At 34.9% G+C, this 11,075-nt stretch overlaps 1 protein-coding gene across 1 annotated transcript in view; it reads right to left on the reverse strand.

The window, feature by feature from the left end:
* Positions 1 to 6,841, reverse strand: part of LOC137926111 (uncharacterized) — a 37,405-nt gene extending 30,564 nt beyond the window's left edge. Inside the window, exons 1-3 of the mRNA XM_068769639.1 lie at positions 6,624 to 6,841; positions 5,499 to 5,871; positions 4,140 to 4,275 (exon numbers count right to left, since the gene is read on the reverse strand). Coding sequence (XP_068625740.1) covers positions 4,140 to 4,275; positions 5,499 to 5,871; positions 6,624 to 6,673 — 559 coding nt within the window. The 5' untranslated portion in view covers positions 6,674 to 6,841. The remainder of the gene's footprint in view (positions 1 to 4,139; positions 4,276 to 5,498; positions 5,872 to 6,623) is intronic.
* Between the last annotated feature and the right edge of the window lie 4,234 nt (positions 6,842 to 11,075).

The following is an 11,075-nucleotide window of genomic DNA, read 5'->3' on the forward strand; positions in this document are numbered from 1 at the left end:
AACATCAGTAAAAGTAGTATGGTCTCGACCATATGAATTTAATAAAAATATTTTATGAAAAGTTGAGAGATCTTGAACAACAAGAAGGCGAAAATAAATGTGAATTTTTATTTAAATAACACAATATTGTAAAAAGAAACTACTTTTAACTATGTTAACATTTATGAAAACAGACTTTATTTTTCATGACGATTGGCGTTCGTTCTGATGTAACATTTAATATTTTATGAAGACATCATCGTTTCAGCCTTAGGAAATCCTCTGTTGGATTTAAGCCTCTTTCAAAAATTTTCAATAAGACCACTTGGACTGTGGGACCTCCATCCATCGTCAGCATTCACAGGGTCATCTGTCCACGTTTGTAACCAACTGTCTTCATTCCCACTTCAACTTTTCAATCAACCGGGCTAAGATAGTTACTTACGTTCTTCTACGGTCCTGTAGAGATCTCGGAAAAAGCTCTTTGCATAACTCGCTGAGCGACAGTGAGCTTTGTCTTAAATAACTATGAGATATTAGACGAAAAGACTATTCGCAGAGTTTAATCTGTGTAATTCTATTCAAAATAAATATTTTCTACTAATATATTAAACACGAGTTAAATAATGATAATAAAAAGCTAGTTCTGAAATTATAAGTTGATTGTATTATCAACTGAAAGGTATAGAAATCAAATAGTAATCTTTACACTATTGCGAAAAACATTCTCTTCTACTCTCAAACCACAACTCAATTCGGTGTGACAGATGTCACATGTCTTTCTTATTTTTTTTGTAAAATACCGTTGTCAATTACCTGTACTTTTTGGAGATTAAAATTTTATTGCTATCCATAGGTCACTGATTCATATCCAGCTTGAAGGTGTAAAACTAACTGTTAAAGAAACCGTTTTGTATAGGTACCAAATTGATCATAAAAGTAAAAAGAAAATATTGTAACAATTTCGTCAGAAAACTAATTACATTGCATATTGTAACAAAAACTAAATGTTTAATTTTGCCACTTTTTGTAGCATATTTACTAATTATTTAAGTTTATTACAATACTTGAAATTTGGTTGCTATTTGTCACTATTTTAGTTTGGTCGTATTTATCTGCAGCCTTGCCATAGAAGACAAAAAACGGTTGGAGGAAAACATGGACTTGATTTAATTATATATATTTTCGGAAAAATAATGATAATTTACAACAACGAATTATGAACACGTGACAGAAAGACGTATAAACTTGGAGGAAGTTCTGGACATTTTATGAAATTCTGAAAGGAAGCAGAAATCTAAAAAATATTATGTTTCATACGTGTGTTATACCATGACTACCCTTTGCCACGGAAAGATGGTGACGAGCATACTCGGATTAAGAAGAGTCAAAAAAAATTAAACGCATTACCAACGTTGGGCGATGGGCTGGGCACGTAATGCGTTGTAAAGAAAAAAGGAGGACACTACTACAGTTGGCAAAAGAAAAGTTGGTCGGCCATAAAAATGACGGAGAGGTGATATTTCGGAAATCCAAGAAGGTTCTGGATGAACAAAATAAAAGACGGATGCATGATACCCTGGAGGTGGTCTACGCCATACACGGTGACTAATTCAAAGAAAAAATAAATTACTAATAAGTGATATAAAGGAACTACTAAACATACTATATTACTGCAAATGATTTTTTTAAATATTTAGAAATTAATCGCTTTATTCAATTTTTCATTCGCAACGGTATTCGTTTTATTTACCTATTTTATTTATGCATATATTTTTTAGCTTACAAACGTGTTGAACAACTATTATTATAAATATATAATAGAAAAATAAATCCAATATATACATACTATGTGCAAGAAGTTATGGTTTTATTTATTTATCATTTTATTGTACATGATATAAATATAAAATTTAAATATTACAATTACAATACAGAAGTATATTTGTCGGTCTCTTCTCCTTCCGCGATTTCTTACAGACAATCTTTGGATGGATTGGAGTTGTAATGGAATAGCTTCTCTATAAAACTCATTTTTTATTTTTTCTTTAATCGAATGATACGAAAAGAGCATAATTACGTAAATAAAGAAAGAAGTAGCTGGTAATGTAAAATAAACTGATAATATATAAATACGTAACAATGTACCTATATGAAATATTACAGTATATGAAAACTAAAATGACTCCGAATGTTATAAAAAAGGAAAAACAAATATTACATAGGACAATTCCAAGACATTTATAAATCATGCAGCTTTAAAAGTCCAGAGAGATTGGACTCTTCTAATCAACACAGGTAATCATTCCACCGAAGTTCCAGCCAGTGTTGCTTTTAAACAGTAAGGCACTTGCTGTGTGAAATATTTGGACTCAAGTGATTTAAGTGATCGAGACGATGTGCTACGCTAGTGTTCTTTTCTTAAGAACGCACATATCAATTATAGACCTGAAAATAACAATACGTCGATATCATCAGCATATTTCCACTTAATTTTATATGAAAAAAAAAATTATGTGGGTATATACCTTTTATTTATTTTTTATATTTACCAAACATTTACATTTAACGTTACAAAAAAGTTATAGATTTGTAAACAATGGTGTGTCATGAAGCATTTCTTGATTCAGAATGCATAATAATTTGGAGTCAAATAATCCAAATAAAAAAGTTAAAAGAAGTTAAAAATATAAAATGTAATGCCGTCTCTTTTATTTATTAGCTAATAACGTTTTGAGAACACACAACCGAACTAAAGTGTTTAAGTTTGTGGCGTGCATATCGCGCGCCACTCAAACACGCGTTGCTTAGCAACGAGCTCTTACCCACGTGTCCGTCGATCGCTTCGCGGCGGCGGCGGCAATGAAACGGATAAATGACAGATGGCGCCACAGTAGACGCGACTAAAGTTTGCATCGCGCTGTTGAGAGTCTCTGCGCTCATTATAAGTGCTAGCGGAGGTGCGGTCAACATTACGCACAGGGGCTAAAATGCCCTCGGCAACCGATTGCCGGCGTCCGTTATGGCCATTGCCTGCCAATGACGCGCAAGATCTCGCGTTCCTCGGTGCTTTCCTTTCACGAGTTTAACACTCGTGAAATACTAGACTTTGCGGCAAACTTTAAAGCCGCTAAAGGAGCTAAGCTAGCTATTCGTATCAGCCGAGTATGAGCACCTTATTATAGGGCCATTGAGGAAGACTTGCCGGAAGCCTTTCCTCACACGTACACAGACACTGATCCGCACTCTTTGGACTCTTGTTTGTCGTCGCCATGCTTGAGTTTAAAGGTCGAATCAAACCCTCCTTCATTGCTGTCGCCTACTTTAACATCGATGGCATCGCTACGAAAAAAGATGAAATCGCACATTTCTTTGCGCCGGCCTTCCGGCGCCGCCGCCGCGAACAGCGTGGGCGATCCGATGTAAGATCAGTATCCTCCCTTAGATTGCCGAGTGGTCCACGCTGCCGTCATCACCTAACTCCTCACGCAGTACACCTCAGCAACACTGACCAGACATGCGCGCTAGTCGTAGATTCTGCCGGCCAGCAAGGTCGCGCTGGATTTATGTCCTCGAGGGCTGGCTGGGCTGCCCCGCTGCTTCTATCTCGCGGCCACTTCCCTCCGTCTTCGACGTCTGTCCACCGAGCACTGATGCGAGTTCCGAAACTCAAACCTTGTAAAGTTTTTAAGTTCACGGACCCCTCCGTTCCGTGAACTGAATTCGGATGAAGCTGTAAGAGCCGCAAGGCTAACAGCACCAACATCATACGAGACAATAGGTCAACATTAACAAGAAGCTACAGAAGAACACGAAGCTACAAGTTCATCACCACCACCACCATTATCATAGCCGCAGGATACCCACTAAGGCACAGGCTTCCCCAAAAAATTATCTATGGGAGGATATACCATAATCGCTACATAAAGCAGGCTGGTTGGCATTGAATCGTGGTATTATGGCATGCAGAAGACGGTGCTGTACATCCTTTGGAAGCTTGTTTGTAAGCAGTGGTAATCCTATTTAATTAATGCAGAAAGTTTAAATTATCTAACATTGCATCCCGGGAATTGAACTCGCGACCTACAATCACAAGCCTCATTCCTTACCACTAGGCAACCACAGGTTAATATCATCTGCCTAAATTTATTTCCATTTACCTTCTTTATGTGGAGATACATGACTTGTGTCCATCTTCGTCGCTTCCACGTCGGTAGAGTCCGATATATCCGCGTGTACTTCATAGGTTAAGCGACGATTGATGTTCTCTTGTTTTCCTCCAACTGAAGATATTTGCTGTAATATAGAGATGTTCGAATATGTTTTAAATTGTATATTTATATCAAAACACAGTTGAAAATGTTTATGTAGTTAATAGTGTAATAATATATGCACAATTCAAAAAATAAAACGATTCAAATTATTTTATTAATTTATTCCTATGTTCACTTTCTTATGTAGGTGGTTAAAGAGTAAAGATTTTATACAATTGAATAATAATTTACATTTAAAATTAAAATTCCACTTTTAAAAATGTTTTTATATTGAACATGAATGTCACTGTTATTATCTTTCCTTTTATTTCAGCTGATTACGCTTACTGAAAAGCTTCCTCTAAAGAACATCATAATGACCGGTTTTGCACTGCCTTCCCATGACCTATGCCGTTGGTCCACTTAGTGGGATGCCTGCCCACGTATGGTCTACCGGCTCCCAGTCGCCACACGAGAACACTTCGCCCTCAACAGCATCTTCAGACGAACTATTTTTCGAGCTACGTTGGTGTCTACTCGTTTAATTATCCTTACTACCAAAAAAAACTAAAGAAGCTGTATAATGTTCTAATACTACATTCAGTTGCTTTCAACAAGCTTTCATCTCTTATATAGTTGTCTGATAGAGTATTCTTTTATGCTTTAAGTTTTAAATTAATAAGGTTTTATTAACACTTATTATCCGACAATTAAATGTATGACATGTGAGTAAGGAAAGCTACTAATTTACTGTGAAAACTGTGAAATAATAAAATCTGTTAATTATTTTAGGGTGTGAACTTAAACAAACTAGACCCCAGGCTCCGGTTGAGTTTAATTTATTCTTGCTGTGTTATGTCCACATTGGCTTTAATTTGGCATCTTTCTATTCGAAACAAAACATTCCTCGTTACGAATTCATTTTAAAATAAATATATTGTGTAAAGTGTATTACTGCGCCATCTATCGTCAATTCATAATATATGTAGCATTTTCAAAAATCTTTATTATAGTTAAAATTACATTATTGTGACAATACACCATTAAAAACTAATACGTTTACCTATTTAGTAGAAGATAAAAAATGAGACGTAGAATTTAAATAACCAATAATGTTTGTAATAATGATTATAATGATGTTTATCTTCGTTGACGCTAGATGGCGCTGTTGCTAAATAATATTATGTTTCTTTTTTAAGCTGTTGTAAAACGTCCTGCACAAATAAAAGACAATCTAATATTTCACATTTATTCAAATTAGTATTTATAATCTAACTTCTGTACGGTGGTCACAATAGTTTTGCCCGGCGTTGTTTGTTTTTTGAACAAATGTTGATATCTTACCGAGATGTCCTCCGTGACGGTCACTTTCTGCAGTTTCATGTCGCCTTTACTAAAGGTCGCTTCTTGCTTAGTTATGGTTATCACCGGATCCAATGTGTAGTCTTCGGTTGATGCAATTTCGCTCGTCATCCCAATGTCTAAAGGTTGAATATCGGCTACATCTTCCTTTGAACTTTGACCTTTTCCATCCAGGCTCAAAGGTTCATTTTGATTTGGTATCAAACTTTCATTGTCTTCCCTTATGTTATGTTCGCCTGGTACCTCCGACTTTATGTTGGCAGTTTCGGACATGTTTCTAAATAAAAAAAAAACAAACAGCACTTATTTTAACTTAAGTAAACTATTATGCCTTTTGTTATGTTAATAACTTACATGGAATTATTTCGATTTAGCTTCCTCTACTTCGTACTATCCAAAGTCGTATTATAGATAATTAAATATATAAATAAATGAACAGTATTTCAGAGTGATCACTTTATTTACTGATTTTGTGTCTTAATATTTAATGAAAACAAGATTTCTGTTTCGTTTACTGCCAGACATTAGCAGTAATATTTTTTTAGTGCTTTGCTATAGATTCTTCTGTAAACCTCTAGGAGCGGACTACCTCCAACAGTGGGCGTTACGGAGCATAAATGATATTGCTGATGTGGGAATTTTATCTATTGCAACATTGTCAAAAATCCTACTAGTCTGTTAACTTATTTGACGTCATACAGATATAAAAGCACTGAACGCAGTTCATCCAGACCTCAAGCTAAATTTGAGGGCACCCTCTTGAACCTTGGCTTGTTATATTAGATATTCTTACTAAGAGTAAAGGTTTGCTACTGGCAGGCTTGGTACTAATGGTAAAAGGTTACCAATAGAGTCGCACTTTGGTTCCTCTAGATGCCATTATAGAATTTTCATATAGTATTCTTTTTCATGTTTTTAATTCTAAACACTTTTTATGTAGCATATTGAAACGTTTTTGTCTACCAGGAGCCCGTATACCTTACGTGACGTAAGTTAAAGTATAAAAATAAATTAATAAAAATTACTTACGTATCTTTCACGAAGAACTTCAACAAGGAACTATGTCCGACCGATTCCATTTGAAATTCAAAATTAATCAGCGATAAGGTGTTATCTTCGATTACGTATTCTTATTAATGGATAAGGCGACACTTTATTTGATTGCTCGTAATTTTATTGGTGCATATATCGTGTGGTCATACTACCGTATCTATATAAAGATTAACATCGATGTGCAAAATGAAAACTGCATCTTAAAGTTCGTTCCTCATCAACAAGCTCACTGTTGCTCAATTTGATATATTGATGGCTATGCTCGGAAAAGATAATGGTTGAATCTTTAAGGTTCTGGTATAGAGACCACCAACCGGCAAGTGCAGAGTGGGTCATCCACTCATAAGGTGATCGACAGAAGACACTGGATGCAGGCCGCTTCCAACCGGCTTATTGGAAATCTTTGTGGGAGTTCTGTGCCCAATAGTAAAGGAAACCGAAATTATTAATAGCAAAATCATTTTCCTTATGGCGTAATATCACGAAAGCCAGTTGTTACTTTTCTGTTGCCATATTCTTTTTACGTCAAAGGTTTGTGAAAAGCCTTTTGATTCGATTTTAGTATTACGAAGCAAATTCTTTTATGAAATGGACACAACTTTTTGGCAAAATGTGATTAAAAATATTGATAAAAGAACACGACATGTTTACATACATGTACACGTAAAGATAACGTTTAGGTAATTATCAAGTATTATTTGATATAAAAACGTGAATGATTTTAACATAAATAGTTCGTTTTATTTGGATTTTAACAAAACGAAGTTCTTGTTGAAAAAACTTTTAGTAAACGTCGTTATATGGATATTTGTGTATATTTACGTAATCATTTTATGTATTTGATTATTTATTTTAATATTTCTGGCATAAAAAGGTGAAATTCATCCATTTACTTTACTACGATATTAAATTATTAATATATTTTTACGAGTGCTTATCACCAAACTTTCGCTCTTAATTGGATTAATTTCCTGTTATTTACACATAAAGTTTGTTTCGTAATTGTAATTGCCATGTCTAATTCTTTTCGATTCAATAGAAAGTTTTGTGATTTTTATTTAAATTCTGTAATTGATTTTGATTTTAAAACAACGGTAAACGTAATGACCATATCAAAAGTCGCTTGTAGAAAGTTTCAAACAGTAGTGCATAAGAATTTCTATATCGTATGTAACACGTCAGAGAGGTCACAGAGGTCACTGCTGTAAATGCTATTTCATATTACACGGTATAAAGGAATTTTTTTCGGCCTGTATCTTTACACATAATGGCGTTATCAGATTCTGCGGACTTGATAAGGCATTACACAGAAGGCGCTTAGCCTTAACCTTGTTTACGTAACTTAGAGAGACCCCACAAAGGCTCGGACATCACTTGCATTATCTGCTTCGGAGGCCATCAATTAGAACGTTTAGGCTGTACGATTTGGGACCTCAGCTTGGGCTGGTATTTAATATTCAGTATACCATCTCTATCGTGCCTCATAGAGCCGAATCTCGACTTGGTAAGTTGCTATTACCTTGCTAATACTAACACTTAGGAAAGCAGTAGCGATGGGTGAAGTGGCGAAAGTAACATCAGCGGCGCTTCTAGAATGATCGGGTTATCTCACAATATACATTTTTAACAGAAAGGTTACACTAGCGGGGGCAGATTTTTTGGATCGGCTGTCTATATGTTACATATCTAAACTTTTAACTGCTGGTTATATATAATTCGTATTATTCCTTCTTTTTAATTTTAAGTATCCGCGAACATAAATTCAATACAGTGTTAAATTTATAATGATCAATTTGAAATGATCTAATATACAACAACCATCTAATCTAATATATACAACCCAAACGAAACCTAGTTTGGGGTACCAACTAATATATAATTGAGTAAAACTTACAAATTTTATTGTTAATAAAATTTTAGCTGTATTTACCCATAAGAGAAAATTGTGTAAGAAAAATTGTAAAAATTATAAAACGCTGTCGTGCCTCACAGCTGGGAGAATAAAGATCCGTATCAAATAGCGGCAACCCTCTCCCAACTGTCTGCGCTTAGTAAAAGCAAAAAAAAATATTGTAAAAGAAAACTTTAGCGATCCAAATTAGAATTAATAAAAAAAACCTAGTTGGGGTTATAGTAAACTGTTACATAATCTGTTTCTGTTTTCGCAAACGTGGATTTTGTTTTCGAATCTTAAAATATGTCATTCACAAAAAAGATATTAATAATATTCAATTATGGATTGTGGTAGATGGTGTTTTTTTTAAATTAAATTTATTAATATTGTTTTCTTTACGAACATTTATAGTGACTATTTGTGTAACTCGTGAAAAGAATACCATAAAAGCGCAAATCTATAGACAGTAGAATCAAATTGAACTTTGCTATAATGGCATCGTTCAATTTAAAGTTATGATGGTTTCAAATGCGCCTTACTCTGAGAAGAACCAATAAAGACGGTTTATTTTTGAGATCACTTTCACAAATAACCTTACTGTATCAGTTAGAGCAGTTTACTACCTAGATTTTTAAACCATAAACTTATACTGAATCACTTTGCACTTGTAATGTTAAATAATCACTTGAAACACATGTCTCAGCACTACACTAGGCGACTATGTGTCACGGAACACAGTTTCCTCGCATTCTTTTTACGAATCCAGTTGCACAAGTCCTGTGTGTGGTGGGCATTCGTTATCACTCCGCTTGATAACATTGTGGTAATTATTGATTAGTTACGGATAGACAGATAAGGTATAGAGGTGTGCTGAGAATGAATAACAATGTATATTTTCGAAGGTCATCATAAACTCTTTTTATTTTTTTAATAAATTGGTATCGGTGATTGGTGATGGATGTTAAAACTTTAAAGGTGTAAATGTATTGCTCATTTGTCAGCAAAAAGTTTTTAAAGCATTTAATGGAATCAGGCGTTACCTCGCGAAAGTCCATCCTAAGTAAGAAAAGGACCAATATTTAGCCACTTCCGCACATGCAATGGTAGTCGTGCACAATAAAGTGCACAGTATCAGCCCGCTGATAAATGCGTATGCGGCAAACAATGCGAATCACACAACCGCCACCGCCAAATCACTCAACACGTGTTTCACCCCCTCCACGGGGCATCTTCAGGAGTTATGTTACACCGATTAGTGCCAAACACAGAGTCCTCTCTCACAGAGACTTAATACTGTCATGACGTTATCAATTATTTCAGACATTGATTGACAGCAAATGAGCTATTTTTTTACTTAGTTTAAGTTTTTACACCACAAATGTTTACAATCGGGACAGGAGCGGCGTGCTTTGCCAAAATGGCAAGCTTCCTCGAAGTGATCTGCGGTAAAAGTTGTGAGGTAGATACGTACCTTATGTGGCCGCTGCAGGATTATAAGGTTCAGTGCTACCGAAACCGCTGTACCGCGCCATAAGTATAGGCGCGGTCAGATGAAGGGGAGACAGAAGTTCCTTCTCGAAAGTTCGCTGTGAAGTTCGCGGCGTTAAAGCTTTCCCGCTTCCTCTTCCGCTGCTAACTCGTCGCGCTTTCAAAATACAAGGTACAGCGGTTTTGGTAACAGTCTAATTCAACCGACTAAGGAGGCATTCGACTGATGGTAAACGGCACAAAATATGAAATATTATGGTATGCTGGTACAAGTTCTTCCGTTTGGAGGTCTTTTCAAATCATTTCAAGCAAGTCAACAGCAATAAAATCGTCGAATAATTTTGTAAGGAGTTTTTAAGTTTGTTGATTAACAAAATTTCAGATGACGTGTTTGGTTTTTTCAATAATCATAAAAAGACAGTAGACATCCGCAACTGTATCGCAGCGTTTTAATTCTATTATGGTCGTTATTTATATCATTTGCAGTTTGTTTGTCGTTTTGTGTTGCAATATTTTTAATACAACCAGTTTAAGGTGGTCGAAATAAAATATAAGGAATGCAATAATCACGTAACAGTTTCGCTGTTTTATAGATGACATCGTTCTAAATTTAAAATGGATTTTATAACATTTTTGTTCTAAACATTTAAATGACGTACTTCAATAACAAGTTTGGTTATGCAGAGAACGTAGACGTGGTCTTAAAATTTTCTTTTATTGTTGTAACAGAAAATAAATATATTTCACTATCAATAAGTGTCGTTGTTGTTTTAGTCCTCAGATGCTCCCTGCTTGGTTTAGGCCTCCCCCAAAGATATCTCTAGAGCAGGGTTTCTTAAACTTTTGTCATTCACGACCCCATTTATGATTGCGAGTTTCTTAACGACCCCATACAAATATTTAAAAAAAATATATTTTTTGATGATTTATTTACTAGGTAACAATATGCATATACATATGAATATATATAGTTTTAGAATTCGTTTTGGAACATACAAAAATCTAAAATTTAAAATTGCACAAAAACTTACAAAATTGTATTGACA

The sequence above is a fragment of the Battus philenor genome, unplaced genomic scaffold (assembly GCF_028537555.1).
Source record: "Battus philenor isolate CCGP_79_NKW_IND1 unplaced genomic scaffold, ilBatPhil1.0.hap1 SCAF_29, whole genome shotgun sequence".
Classification (NCBI taxonomy): Eukaryota; Metazoa; Arthropoda; class Insecta; order Lepidoptera; family Papilionidae; genus Battus; species Battus philenor.